At 28.2% G+C, this 16,089-nt stretch overlaps 1 protein-coding gene across 3 annotated transcripts; it reads right to left on the minus strand.

Moving 5' to 3' along the window:
• Window positions 1-388: 388 nt before the first annotated feature.
• Window positions 389-11,356, minus strand: LOC107445675 (uncharacterized). 3 transcript variants are annotated; one of them, XR_011636424.1, is made up of 5 exons: window positions 8,393-8,409; window positions 4,823-4,878; window positions 1,857-1,963; window positions 684-849; window positions 389-515 (listed from the first exon to the last, which is right to left on the minus strand). XR_011636424.1 is itself a non-coding variant. In XM_016060130.4 (5 exons), the coding sequence occupies exons 1-4, from the start codon at window positions 11,341-11,343 to the stop codon at window positions 693-695; spliced, it is 405 nt and encodes a 134-aa protein (XP_015915616.2). In that variant the 5' UTR covers window positions 11,344-11,356; the 3' UTR covers window positions 389-515; window positions 684-692. The 3 variants fall into 3 exon arrangements, 1 of the variants encoding a protein (XP_015915616.2); XR_011636423.1 differs by lacking the exon at window positions 8,393-8,409 and adding an exon at window positions 5,747-5,764; XM_016060130.4 differs by lacking the exon at window positions 8,393-8,409 and adding an exon at window positions 11,259-11,356.
• Window positions 11,357-16,089: the final 4,733 nt, after the last annotated feature.

Consider the following 16,089-nt stretch of genomic DNA (forward strand, 5'->3'; position numbering starts at 1 on the left):
TTCACTCCGTGCGAAGAACGGGTATTCAGCTAGTATATAAATAATTTTTTCAAAAAACTACACTTCGAGAAGAAAAGAAAAAAAAATTTTACATAATTTCTTCTCTCAGCAATCACATGACTGATTATAGTTTCTAACTACTTACTTTCTAATTACCCACCAAAATAAGTGAACAGTAAACAACCTGAATAACTTTTGATTTAGTGCTCGGTCTTTCCCGAACTAAGAGCCAATTTCATTTGTTCAAGTGAGAAGTCTTAAATACACAAATTAGCAAGAGCAGATTATAATTCAAGTTACAAAATTAAGTACAATTTTATTTATTACAACTACTGCAGCTTATTTATAACATTTTCCATCCCCATTGAATGATTTTTGAATGAATGAATTTGTGAAATTTAACTTATCTTTATTACATTAATACTCATTACAAAAATATAAAAAAGTGAAAACGTTGAAACATTAACAATGAAAATTATAATAAGGTGGTTTTGTGGCATTCTTCAAAGCATTATCTAAAATGAAAGAACAAAAAATTATAATTAAAACAAGAATTACTTATTATATTCAAACACTCTTCATTACAATTACAGTTAAATATTTAAAAATGAAATTCTCTCTATTAAATCTGGTATAATTGAAAATGTTTCTATTAAAAAAAAAATCATTCAATAAAAACTTACTTCAGTTATTTAGCCGAATGCTTCACAGCTGGCATAAGTAATATGAAGAAAATTATCTTCCGACTTGTATCTTTCATATACTTCAGCTAAAGTTAAGCCTAAAGCAACCAATTCGTTATCAATTATAAAATAGAGGCCTTCATAGTGTGGTAGTTTTATTCTACACCTGCGAAAAAAGTTTCATGAGTCAATAATTTTATGCCATAATAATGGATTATGTTATATAAACTTGTCACTGATATTATGATCATTTCATTAAGTTCAGTAACATAAACAAGACCCTCCCCCACAACCAACATATATTTTATTTTAAAACCGACGTTGAACAGTCGACCCAAGTTTTAAGTTTACGACTACTAATGTTCAACTAGGTTGCCTTGCTAATTTGAACCCAATCCAGATGACAAGGAAACTCCTGGATCAAATATTGAGAGAAATTTGTTTTCGTGGAGGATTTTTTGATGGAACTAACCCGCATTTGCGTTACATGGACAGAAAAACCTCCCACGGTTAACCTGCGAAGATATTTTACGTCAGCACTGTGGTCGGTGAGAGCCGGGTGCGTAATTCGTATCGACCAGCCATCACTGGGATTCAAACTCGGTTCACCTCATTGGGAGGTGGGTGCTCTGTCTCCTGAGCTACCACGACCCGACCAACATATATTATTTAAAATATATATATTTTGCTAATAGAATAAAAATATTAGATTATTACATCGTTTTTCGAGAAAAAAAAAGGGAATTTTGCTATAGACCTCTAATACTTCCTCTGTATATTCCTCTAATACTTAACAATGAAGTTAAAAATGTTTTCCGGATAACCGGGCAAAAACAGAATTTATGGATTAAAAAAAAAAACGCTATCGAAATCAAACTTATCACTACAGGTAATGTTACGGAAAGAGGGAAAGAAACAGGAGAGCTATTTGAATTCTAGAAGAAAGCATTGGGGATTTCAGGCTTTTGCAAAATTTTGTTGATAGAAGGGATTTTTTTTACCACACATTCCTTGTTAGGGATTCGAGGGACTTTAATTGCGTTTATTCATACTCCTCACCAATGATTTTGTTGTAATTAACAGTTGTGCATTTTTTGAGCTTCATATTCTCATGATATGTATAACAAAATAAATACGTGTATATTTTACTAAACAGATTTACACTTCACTCACCTAACCAGTGATTGAAGTTGACTTATAGTCGTGACTTCAGATACTATCCATTTCGGTCGATCTAGCACAGGGAGGTTCCAAGCAGTTCCGGATTTCTCAAATATTACCTGGAAAAATTTAAAACTATAAATGAAATATTAAAAAAAAAGTAAAACAACCTAGCTAAATTACTTTTTGCGCATTTCTAAAGACATGTTTGAAAACAATTTTCGTGAAATCAGGCTCTAGGCACTAAGCGTATACCTTTTGGGAAGGAATACTTACGTATACTTGCGTCCCAAAAGGTAAACAAAACGTAAAGGTAAAGAAAAACTAATAGAATAATTTAGCTCTTTGCGAACAACTGCCATAATTTTGAAATGCACCATGTCAATTGCTTGCTTTTAACATGGTGGCATTTTCAACTGACGAATGAATTACAGAATTTTCTAATGAGCCGGATACTTTTCAGGCTAATTAAACTGAACCATATACCTTTAATGAAAAGTCCAGTATTAAACTGAACTTTCTTCAGATTTTTCTAATGAGATAAATTTGTTCAGTTTAGTTTGTAATGACATTCTTCAGAATTCTTGTAGTGAGCCTACCTATCTTAAGGGCGATTTATTATTCAATATCCAATTAGCATTACTTATTCAAAATGATTCTCAGTTATTCCGGTTTAGGGAAGGCCTATTATAAATAATCTTATTTAAGCCAAGTTAATAAATTACTTAAAGCAAATTTTACTTTATTGAGTAATTCTTCGGATAATTCTGAATCTGACTACAGGTACATGCGCTGATTGTAGAGAGCAAAAAAATATTCTGCTGATTAGAAAATATTGGTGACTTTTCTAAAACGTCTGGTGTATTATAAAATCCGTAAATCAATTAAATCGTAGATTCCCATCATTACCGGTCACGACCCAATCTTGACTTGCATTCTTTTTTTCTTTCATGGTGAATCTTCAAAGCTTATTCGGAAAAAACATTATATGCAAATCATTGAAGATTATTTTATTATTTTACATCTTGAATGTTTTTTGTTCTCCTCTTCATAGGTCTTTTCAAATCATATGGGATTGACTGTAAATTACTCCAAAACAATGTATAAGCCAGGGAATAAAACACCTTGTGATGCAATTTGTCGTCTAAAAATTGGCTCCCTGACTTATTTTTAATTACAGTAGATCTTTGTTTATTATAAAAATTGACATTACCCTTGATATCTAAAATCATATCTCATCAGACAACAAACATTTTTTTAAGATCTAATTTTTCTAATTAATAAAAGCATTTTTTTGCGATCTCTTATCCCTTCATTGAAATCTTCTCAATGTGTGAGTCAGAACCTAACTAAAATTGATGAGCGCCAAGGAGCAATATCTGTAAGAAAGGTCCTCAAACGGTGTAAAAAAAATTGATGAGAGCCCAACATTATTAAAAGTACTAGAATTAATCTGAGCTGTTCATATTAATAAAATAGATGAAAAGAATCCAGCAAAGAAGATTAAATTTTTGTGTCAAAAGCCTTCGGGAAAAAGGAAGTCCATAATGGCGATTCAATTCTGTGGAATCAAATTTAAAGTGATTTTAGTAAAATCTAACAATCTTTGCCAAAAAATTGCTTTTTGTTTATAGTAGAATTTTTTAGCAAAAGGATTTCTCCAAGTGTGAAACAGAACACTGCGAAATACACACTGTAAAACAGAAGCATGTATATTCATTATTAATCAGTTAATAAATATAATTTGTACATATTGCTCTTACTATTGTTCACGAATTTTCTTTTTAAAGTTAAACCTCTATTTTAATCATTAACTTATTTCATTTTTATTTATAAAATACCAATTTTATTTTATTTTGCGTATTAACAAATATTAAATAAATAATTTTAATTATAAATAGATTATTAGTTCACAAATCAAATCTGAACTTTTTTGGAGTCATGATTTCAAGTAATTTATTTTCCGTTGCACAGAGTTTTTTAAAACAATCATTTACCAAATGACGCCCTATTGCATAAAAAAGGCTTTGGAATTCGTTGTATAGTCTTTAATTATTTTATTATAAATTTACATACAATAGAAATTATCCCTGAAGTACGAAAAAAAATTTCTGTGAAATCTAATGGAAGTTAAAAAGGTATAGAATTTCGAACTCATGTACTAAATAAAAAACGGAACATCTCAATATCTTTTCTTATTATTATCTTAAGATTCAAACCTTAATCATTCGATCACGTAAAATCATTAAACTTCTTTTCTAAATATAATTTCGCACAAAAAAGACAACTTTTAAATATTTGTTATTTTTTATTCTTTCATTAAATAGTAGTCGAAAATTTTATAGAGCGCAAAGTTTGAAAATTTTTAGTTCATTTTAAATACTGTTATACAAAATTATAACGAAATTGGACGAATAGTTCATGAATAATCATGACTAAAAATAAACGTATTTTTATTTATTTATATATTTTATTTTATTTTTTCTTTTCAAGAAGAGCTATTCATCAAATTTCGTATAATATTTCGAGTTTTTTGTTTATTCTTAAATTGTTTTAAATAAAATAAAAATTTGTGTGCCGTTCAAATCAAAAATTTTTTCAACCATTATTAATTTAAATAATACGAAATATTGATCAATTAAAAAAATGCATAGAAATGACTATTGAAGTCAATTTTTCTAATTATGTGCAAAAAATATTTTAATTCACCTTTAAATAATTTAAGAGCTATGGCGATACAAGAAAAAAATTATAACATTATTAAAAAGCTCAAATTTTCGACTGCTGTCTAGGGTAAACTTGTGGTCATATTTTCCAACCTGTGACTATCTTTTACATTTTGACGATCACGAATCTGGATTAGTCGTTATGTCACAGATTCAGTTCAGTTGGACGTCCACAGATGCATTTTTATGTTGTTTTATACTTCTGGACAGTTGAGGGTTAAAACAATTTGAAAATATTGTAGCAACACTTACCGGTATAGAGTTTGGAAATTTCTTCAAAACTCTATCTGCCTCTTCTTTTCTTTTCGCTGAAAAATAAAAGCAGAGATTTGAGTTATTTATTAATCAAATGCATGTTTGTGTTGAGATTTAATTTCATAACAAAATAGAATGTGTGGATTAAAAAAGTATGTAACTAAGTAATAGTTAAGGCTGTTTTTCGAAGGCTGCGTTGTTGCGAATAATGTGCTATTTTTATAACTGCTGTGAGTTCGCAACTATTATTCATGACTGTAAGGTCAAGTTTAGCCTACCTAAAGCCAGCGCTGTCTACGCTTTATTATGAAATGGCATAAAAACGTCAAACGCTGGGAAAAAAAGCAGCAGTTTTGTGAAAATGAAAAGCGTTTGTGGTCTGATTCTTGAAAATTTAAAAACTTACTCCAAATGCTGCCATTCTTGGGCTTATAAAAATTTGCAAAAACTGAGAATAAGACAGTGATTTTGATAATTTCCATCTAAGTGGGAAAATGTCACCGAATTGGCGATTTTTTTAAAAAAAATTGACAATTTTTAAAACATTTAAGTATTTTTTCTGTTCTAAGGCCCAGATAATTCTCCACGGCAAGATTATATAGATAGTAGTAGTTTAAAATCATCGTATATTGCTTCAAGTACAAGGCATTTCAACTATTGCTTTTTTATTTTCTTTACCGACAGAGCATCGCAAAACAGCGCTAAATCTCAATAACATTCAGTAATTTAAAAAAAAACTAGAAAAGTTCTAGACTGCAGCAACATTATCCCAAATCGATACATGAATTTTATTTTATAACCAGCATTGAACTTCCGCATAGTTTTGAACCTAACTAAAAAGATAACTGAAGCTCCTGAATCAAGCAATTGATTGGCCTCTGTGGAGTACTTTTTTATAGAACTAAAACGCAATTGTCTTACGTGGAGAGGAAAACTACGAAAATCATCTACGGTTCGCCCGGCGGATTGGAGATTATAACACGTGATCCGTCTACCACTGAGAATATTTTGTGTCAACAATGTGGTGTGGTCGGTGTGAGCCGGGGCAGAAATTATAACAAGATATATTTGAGCTTGGATCACCTTATTAGGAGGTGAATACTGAATGGAGATGCTCTATCTCCTGAGCCACGGCTACTCAGATATTTAAATTGCACTAAGTGCGAAAATCTTGATATTTTAAACATATTTTTTATAGATTTTAAGGCACTAAATTCAAATATGATATTTATCGTGTCCGCCTACTTTACTTAATTGTTTTTTTTCTCACATTTTTTCAATTAATTCGATAAACAGTAAATGCTCAGTCAGAGTGTTGTGTCATAAATTTTCGATATAATTTTGCTTTTAAAGAGTTGAAATTATTATTTAATGAGATGAAATTATTAATGAAATTGTTATATTAATTATTATTTTTTTAAATTTTATTTTGATTTTAAAGAAATATGATTATTATGACTAATATTCTGGTAATGAATTTATAAATATATGCATCATTTAGCAATATATAACCGTGAACTAATCAGTATCTATCAGGCAAAATATAATTTTTTATCACTATTAAAGTTTTATTTTAGGACATTTAAATGATAATTTAATCGATCTAATTGTTTTCTATTTAATATAGCGTATTATAAAATATAAAATTAATCTATGGTTAAAGGCAAAAATTGACTGATAAACAATAGTACAATAAAATTATAAACAAGTTTTTTTTGTATAAAACAAACTAATTAAAAATATTTTAGTGTAACTGTGTATTTATATAGAGTAAGCACAGTGTTACTTGCTTACGGGCATTAGTAATTAAAATAAAATGAATCTTGAAATTCTCTTAATTTCCTTCAGTTTGAAACAGTAGAAAAAATAAAATATTTACTTAAATACGATTGCTTTGGTTTGCTTTTATAGGGGAAAATATTGATCAGAATTTTCATTATTTGTTTTTAATTATATTTACTAATTACAAAGTAAAATAAGTGCAATGTACAATTTTAAGTTTCTTAATTTTTAATGACAAAAAAAAGCGTTAAAAATTAGAAAAACAAGCACGCATAGTATCCACTTGATCACTTATTAAATAAGATTTTTTTTTATTGTTCTATAAAGTATTTCAAATTACAATATAAACTAACTAGATTTTTTAAACTTTATGATTTAAATTTTAATAATAAATCTAAAACAAATAAATTCGCAAGGAAAACAATTGATTGAAATATAACGGCGAGTTATGTTTCCTAAATTAGGGTCGATTTCGCTTATCTGAGACAAAACTACATAATTAAATTTTTATCTGTTTATTAAGGAAGAAAAAAATTACGCAAATCCTTACATTATTTATTTATCCTTATACAGCTGAGCACCATTTTTACATTTCTCACTAATCATATTTCTTATCGTGATATTTCTTTGTACTTGACAAACTTTTGATGATGTATTATTTATTACACAGCACAATACATTTCAAAAACGGGAGAAACTAAAGGGGTTACTTAATTATATTAGGAGAAGTAGCGCTTGATAATTTGTGGAGCTTCTACGAATTCTTCTTGACAACTTTAAACCAATAAAATGATGCGATTTGTGGTGTCAAGTAAATGATTTAAAACTAAACGTTTCTCGGTTTTTAGATTTTTTAAAATCTAATCTTATCGCAGTTAAAATTAAAAGTGATTTTCTCCATAACGCTAAAAATTTCCTTTAGCGTTAATTACGTAAAAATCAAGATACTTTTTAAAAATTTAAAAACTATTCAATGTTTTTTTTTTTTCATTGTTGATTGCAGAATTGTATAGGAATTATTTTGTGAGAAAAAAATTGATAGAAAATCTGAAATACCGCAATCTCATTTTGTGACTGGATGGCGACCTTATTTTTTAGACGTATCGAAAGTTACTACAAAATAGAGTAAATATCCATCATTAGTTTATTTGTGAAAATTAAATAAAAAAGGATTAGAAGCATGCTTCTCTCCGTCTTCACCCCTCTGACAGCTGAGCTCTGTCGGGAGAGACAGGTTTATAAACATTTGGTCTGGATTCTTCTATAAGACTCCATAACGGAATTCCCCCCATCATCTCGCTCCGTGTAAAAGGTTAAACAGCCCCATTCTTAGTTTTCACGTCTCTGATGCCTACTTTTGGATATGTATTTAAAAATCGAACAATGTTTTAAAAACGATGTTTCTTTTAAAAACGATGTTTTAAATTTTTGCTTTCACCATTCCGTTTTGCTTACCTTACGATAGGTTTACGTTTTTTCAAATCATGTAACAATTATTTTCTATACTTGCTCTTATTTTTCAACAATTATTTTACGGTTTTGAATATCGTATAAATAAAACTGCAAATCAGTTTTATTGTTCAAATGATACTCAGCCGGATAATTATGCTTCTTTAGATAAAAATATTTTGGTAAGTTAAGTTGCTAGACAATTTTAGCTAGGAGGAGGTCACTATAGTTTTAACTATACGACACTAAAATATGATTTTAATAAGACTTTTAAGAACGCGTAAAACAATGTTCGAAACACATGAATTAGTTCGTATAAAGAGTTACTGCACATACACGATTTTTCGAAATTCTTATCAGTGACCAAACTAAAAATAGAAAACTGACAACAATTCTGAAATCCTGCATATCGCTTAAGGCCCTGCCTTATTTTTTTTTCTTTTACAAATGCTACGTGGGGACCACCCTCATGTGCTAGTTACCAATTTTATAGCTGATAAGAGTTTCAAGAACGTGTTACATGTTAACTAAATAAATGACAGATGATATTTCATTCCATTCATCATATGAAGGCAAGACAGGAGAAACAGAATTTCGTTACTTGCTATCAATATCATTGCTATCAATAATTTTGAACTTCATTCTGCATTTGTAGTTCGACAGCTGTAAATCATAACTCAAGTTATCTTGCTCTTTATGAATGTCTTGTAATTTCCACCCTTTCAATGCTGGATTTTACTTAGGTATTGCACTTAAAGCTGCAATGTTTATATGCAGACTTATTATCTAATCAATTGAGAACACCTGGGCTGCGAACATAAATGCTTGCTTTTCTGTAGGTCTCAAAACTCTTAAAATAGTTCCATCACTATGAATTTATTTGTTTGATACCTGCATTCCTCTGAGCTAAATCCACAATTTATTTTAATTATTAATTAACTAAATCAAGTGTTCTTTTTTCGTGTATATGGTAAACACTTTTCTTTAATTTCGCATAAGAAACTAAATTATTTACATTTTGCTTAAAACGAGCGTTGTGCTGAGCATTAGTGCAAGATGGTAAACTACTTATACCATAAATGTTTTTAAAAGCAGGAATGTAATTTACATCTATTTCAATGACTGTCGCAACAATAAATAGATAAAAATGCGTATAAATGTAGGCTTTATATGCTCTCTTATTGCTATTGCTTTATATGCTTTCAAAGTATGTTATCATACTTGTTTAACACTTGATAATTTAACATTTGCTAGTTTTCCTAAGTTGATGATGTTAAAGTAACCATAGCACTTTAACGTCTTCAAAGATATGAAGCATTTAAACTTACTAAGATTTATATTTTATATAAATCGTAAAAATGAATGATAAAAATAATTCAACTTTCAATCCCTTTTTGTTTTCTACGAAGGAATAAAAAAAGTTACCAGAGCTCTGATACATTTATTGAACAAAAAGCGTCAGATACTAACTGAATTGAAGATGATGGTTATCAATTAAATGTATAAGTTTAAAGTCAATGCGGGGCATACCGAGGAAAATAAACTCACTTACCATCTTATTACTTTTTGTCTGTGTATCACGTTAGCTAAATTATTTTTAAATAATTAGTATCCACCAGTAATTGTAGAAAATATCAGCTTTTTTTAATCATTTTTTCATCTTTATTTTTTTTAAAATATCAATATGAAATTTTAAAAAACTAGTTTATCTGTTTTATTATGTGTAAAAACTTATAAATCTAGCAGGAAAAAAAAAATTTTTTTAATGGTTTATTTTTAGGTAATTACCATTTTTAGGTAAAATAAAAGCAATTTTTTTTATGTACCGTCATTCGGGGCTACTTTGTGCAAATTCGAATTTGGCACTTTTCAAGTGCTGCTATTCAGTATTATGAATCCAAAAAAATCTATTGCAGATCAAATTTAGAAAGCTATCAACTATATTTTGAACTAATATCTTATGAGAAATTGCATATACTACTGACTGAGTTAGGTAAGCAATGAAGTTAAAAAAGTAAATTTTTAGAAACTTCTGCTCTAGTCTTCGTAAAAAAATTTATGTGTGCTATAATTTTAAACACTCATGAAAAATTGTAGACTATTATTTTGAAAACAACAAGATATATCGTGTTTTAAAAAGGGTGTAAAATGTGCATTTAAAGACTTAAACCACTGTTATCACCTTGCACAAAAACTACTATAAACTGTGAATCGAGTACATACAAAAGTAAAATATTATTAGAGAGTACAGGAGGCTTCTAAATAATAAACTTAATTTCGAAAATTTTGTCAGGCAGCGTATCACTTTAGAAAACGTCAGAATGAAAAAAAAAAACAATAAAATCTTAAGAGCATAAAAAACTGAATATAATATTATCAGTTACAATTCAAAATGCATATATTATTTCAACATATTATCCTTGTATTAAACGAAGTTTTGCCTTTCCCTCAGACATTAATTTAAATCAAAATTGAACTCTTCTATTTAAATAATTACCAATATTTAAATAATTTTTAATCTAAAGCCTTTATAAACCAAGTAAAAGACTTGAAAAAGAAAACAAAGATAAAAAGAATTAATCGAAATTCATATAATTGTTTTTTAAAAACCTAATCAAATATTACAATAAACAATTTTCATAAAGCTTCAAAAAAATATTTTTATAATCTAAGAAGATTGAATCACCAGAAAAGAATATTACGCACTTCTCATAAAATTAACAATTTTAGAAAATCGGTAGCAGTAAAAAATTGCATAATATTCTTTTAAAAAAATTAAAGTATTTAACGTAAATTTTATTCCTGTTGAGCTTTTTTTAGGATTAAATTTTGATCCCCTCAGTTTTTCAGGTTGTTCCTGAAATGTATGAACCCTTTTTCGAGGTGATGTATGCGAATAATCCGATTCCAAAAGTTTTGATTAAAATGCATAGCCTGCTTATTATACATGAATATGCATATATGAAAATGGAGATATACTGCTATTTATCTATTTAAAGTGTACGATGAAAAAGATTAGTATGCACATGCACAAACCAATTTAGTGAAAAATGCCATGTAAAAATTTGCAGATTTTATATTTTTTAACAAGGAGAATTATTTTTTTTTAGTTATGTAACTCCCAAAAATGTTTTTCTGGCTGCATACTGAACAAATATAGATAACAAAATATGATATAAAAGAAAATATTTAATCTACATACCGAGATTGTGAGTATCATTATCTGCTGCTTCATAATTAAATCGTTTTTTTGAATTAGTTACAGCATGACGGTGACTGCTTAACATTTTTAACAAATATAAATCACAAGTTATACCAAGAAACAAATAGATGCCTGTGCTGTGAATAAAGCTAAACTATAAATGGTATATCACTGTAATACTGGCAACCCTTATGGTTGAAGATTGAGACCCAACCAAGAAAGGACCCCCTGCAGCTCCTGGACTAGCTGCAGCCAATACAAAAAGACCTTAAGAATTATCAGGAAAGCCCTTTGAACGTATCAATAAGGTGAATTTAGCCATTTTCAGTAAGTTCTATTGAGTTTCAGATATTCTATTCTATTTCGGAAATTTCTATTTGAGTGAATAGTTTCTTATTGTTTCAATTGTTTCTTCACTGTTTCAATAAGAAGACAAAGACTCAATTTTTTTTTTCCTTCGATAAAAAGTGTAAATAATTATAATGACGAAGACTGTTTTTCGAAGGTTCTGTTGTCATACTAAAGAACGATTTTTTTAATGTAAATAAGGGGCCATTCAAATATTACGAATAAATGATTTTTTGTTATAAAGGAACCATTTTGTCAAATATTTGTAAGAATGTTCTTTGTGAAAAAGGGGCCATTCATATGGTTCAGAACAAAAGTTTTGGCCCTTTTAGGGCCAAAACTTTGTGATTTGTTTGGGGTTTGTGATTTGTTTACCCTCCCTTTACTACTTTTACTTTTTGTTTCAACAAAATTTTAATAAATAGTTTGTTTTGTAAAATTTTGAAATTCATTGAAGTATTTTTTTTTTCTTTTTTTTTATTAAAATTTAACTTTTATTTCAAGTTTGAAAGTTTTCGAAATGTTTTTTTTTTTTAATTTATGTTTTATTTAACAAAAATGAAAATAAACAAAATTTAATGTTTTACCTAGGCAATGCTCAAACATCTCTCTATGCTAATTCCGTAAATGGCACATAACTGCAACATGAGAAGGAAAAGAAACAACTGTTTTTTAAAAACAATAGGCGATTGCGATCAAATTTTTTAACACTAAAATATTATTCCGCTACTGCATTAAAATTTAGTAAAATTTAATTATTCACTTTCATAATTTTTATCTAAGAAGAAAAGTTTCTCCAAATTGGCGATTTTTTTTTTTTTTTTAAAAAGTATGTGTTTTTTGTCAAAGTGAATCATTTGAAATATTTAAGTTATTTGTCCCTACTTAAGCTCAGATAATAATTAATGGCAAACAGTACAGATAATCAAGAGTGCTACTCTTCAGTTCTAGGGACTGATATTAGTCTGGGAAAAAAAAATCAGTAGTTAGTCTCATTTCCTCAATTAATACTTTTCCACTTGTTTTTTAATTTAAAATGTCCTTTTTTTCCTGTATAAGTTAGCAAATATTTTCCGTTATAAATAAAATGAATTTTAATGAAAATATTGTAATTTTTCTTAATTACTGCAAAATTATTAATTAATGATGTCACACCGAAATGAAAAAATGGGATTAATGCTTCTAAGTGTTCAAAAACATAAAGTCCGGGATAGCTTGGTTGATAGGCCCACGTCCGAGAGTTCGAAACCCGCCGGCCGAAGACTCCTCGTGTAGTAAATGGTGTCGGTGCACGTTAAATCTGTCGAGTCCCAAAGTCCTCCATGTTTCCATAACAAATCGATACCACTGGGAGTACTGGATTGGAGATCGATCGTTCTCTGATTCAGGTCAAAATTACGATCTGTGGATGTGTGAATGGGTCCGCCCTATAAAACGGGCTGTGACGTGTGTGTGCCTGAAGACGAATTCTTGGCCATAGGATGGTGCCACTGAAAAACAAGAAACTCACACTCCGCCTTAAATTTGCTCGGTTTCACCAAGCAGGCTTGCCCGTGTGGCAAGTAGCATTAGAAACAACAACAAAAAAATAAAAGTTATGCATAAATGTGGATCTATAAATATAGCTTGCTTGTTTACACCAAATTTGTACTCTTGCGTCTAAATTTGCAACAGTTTTCATTTTAATTCTATGTCTTAGAATTTTGATCAAAGTTAAATTAAGATTATTTTTCAAGAACAAAATAAAACTTAGAGTTAAGACAAAAAATAACAGTAAAGCAAAAAATAAGTAGAGATATGAATAGCTTCATGAAAAAATTAGTGATTCAGTGATTTGTGCAAAAAGATGTACAGACTTAGTCATTTTTATCTTGATTGCTGCAAAATATTTAAATGAAAAAGATTAGAAATAATTAAAGCATTGATTTTATATATCACTCATTTGGTGAAACAATGACGTAACTGATAATTACTCTATTTAGGTTGATTTTGCAGTTACGTCATTGTTTCACCAAATGTGCGATATGTGCCGTTATCATGGAAAGTTAGATTTTCGAGTCAGTAAGCAATAAATTTCTGAAAACTCTGATAAACAAGGTTAGATCATGTTAAATGATTAAAAAATAAGTACATTTATGAAATTTTTTAAGAGTGGAACCCATGATATATTTAATTTTAAATGATAGCTTTGTCTCAAATGTAAAAAATCTGAACTGTGACTGTTTTTTCCATTTTCTCTTGCATAACAGCTTCAAAAATCATCAAAAGTAGCTTTCAGGGAAGGAAATTTTACTTGTTAGCGAATTAACTTTTATTTTTACAACTTTTGTGAATTCACAACAACAGCTTATTACTCTCTTAAAATGGAAGAATGATTTCCCCTACTCAAAAATGAGTGAAATTCTTTTAACTCAATTTTAGTGAAATACACCTACTATATTTGAATGAAATTCTTGCTTTCGTTCACTCGAACTTGAGTGGTATTTATTTAAGCAAAACTTCAGTGGTTTTCGCTCGAACTGGAGTGATTTATTTATTATTCTAAATAAAATTGTTATGTTCTGTGATCTAAATTAGTTATATTCTCGCTTCTATTTTAAGCTTAATTTTTTTCTGATGAATATGTCTATTGATTTTTTGAATAGGGAAGAATTAAAAAAACATTTAGTTAACAGCTGCATTTCTGAAGAAGACGCTGTTTTACTTTTTAATAAGTATATATACTCTGTTCTTATTTTGAAAATAATATTATTTTCAAAATATTATAATTTAGAATATGTTTTATACACTTTCCATTTAAATAAGCATTTTATAGCGATTTTATATAAAATTCTGGTCATTATTTTGTCAATAGAAATTTTTTAAAATTGAAAGTAAAAAATGTGGATAGTTATGGAATATTAAAAAAATCTGATTCCATGCTAGAATCTTTGTCAAAGCATGTGATGATGTGGTCTGTAAAGAGTTTTAGAATTTTTCCAGATCTCATATTAAAGTTTTTACATTTTATTTTAATATAATAAATTTGTATTCACGATTCAGTTTTTTAAATGTATAATTTTATTACAAAACATTTGTGGATAATTAATTTCATATCATTCCATACTTCTTTTATAAAAGATATTTACGAAATAATTTATTACTCATAGAGTCTATAATTGATGTAATTTAAATTGCTTTCTATTAATAAAGTTGACGGTCTTTAATTGATGAAAGTTCACATTTACAAGATCTATTCTATCAAATATGTATCTTCATATGTTCTATACATTTTATTAAAAATATGTCATTAAAAGAAAAAGTGGAAAATATTATATTTGAAAAAATTAAATAGTATTTTGACTTTTTCCGTTTTTATCCTGTTTTTAGCTTTTATTTAATTGGAATTCGAAATTAATACTATTTTCGTATTTCATAAAGTATATATCATATAATACAAATGATTTTTCTTTTGTTACTAGCATAAAATTTCCTACCATTTTTCTTCAAGTTCAATTTTCGGGGCAAAATTAAAAATGCAGAACTAATATTTAATTAAAAGTACAATGCTAATTAAAGTATTTTAAAATACAAATAAATTTGAATTTCAAATAGTTATAGATCAATAGTAAAAAAAGGGGAGCATTATTAAAAGTAATATTTATTACGAGATAGAAATCAATTTGAATACGAAAGTGTGTGTGTGTACGTAATTTTATCACAAACCTTTTTTTTGAAAAAACTTTTAGTATTCTTCAGAATTTAAAACTACTGAATAATATTTTTACGCTTTATAATTTTCTTAATAGACAGTTATGTTATAGTTATCAATTTTCTATCTGTTTTCCAGGCTACTATACTCTTCCTTTATCTAGAAAACAGATTTTGAAAAAACTGCAGCTTCCAATTAATAAGCATGAAGGTAATATATATTTATTTTTAAGAGGTCGCTACTTTTATCGTCAAAAACATTAGAAAATGATATAACAGGCCGTCATGGCCTTGCACGAACAAAACAAAAAATTCTGATGAAATTACCGTGATATAGAGTAATAACATTTCTGACAAAAAACAACAACATATTTTTAGTTAATAGAATTAAAATATATGGCATTTAAACCAGTCATTTGGTAATTTTTCCGTTCCTATGGTAACGATTTAACAGAAATTCTGGCTTTCGAAATTCTACTTCTTATTATGCGACACATTTAGTAAAAATACAAAATTGAAGAAATTTTAGTGAATAAGTAGTTTTTAGGCCATTCTCTAAAATATAAAGAAAAATTTGCCAAATTTTACCATATTTTCATGAACTATATGTACATATGTATTATCAAAGTCATTACCGTAGCGCTTCGGTGAAACACAGTAAATTTAATTTCACCATATTCTGGTAGTTTTAACGCTTAGCTTTTACCCTAGCTTTTGTCTGAAGCTTAAAAAACAAAATGTAAGCACCTTATGCAATATAATAAAATAATTGAAAAATAAACAATATCAAAAC

This window comes from Parasteatoda tepidariorum, chromosome 3, assembly GCF_043381705.1.
Source record: "Parasteatoda tepidariorum isolate YZ-2023 chromosome 3, CAS_Ptep_4.0, whole genome shotgun sequence".
NCBI lineage: Eukaryota > Metazoa > Arthropoda > Arachnida > Araneae > Theridiidae > Parasteatoda > Parasteatoda tepidariorum.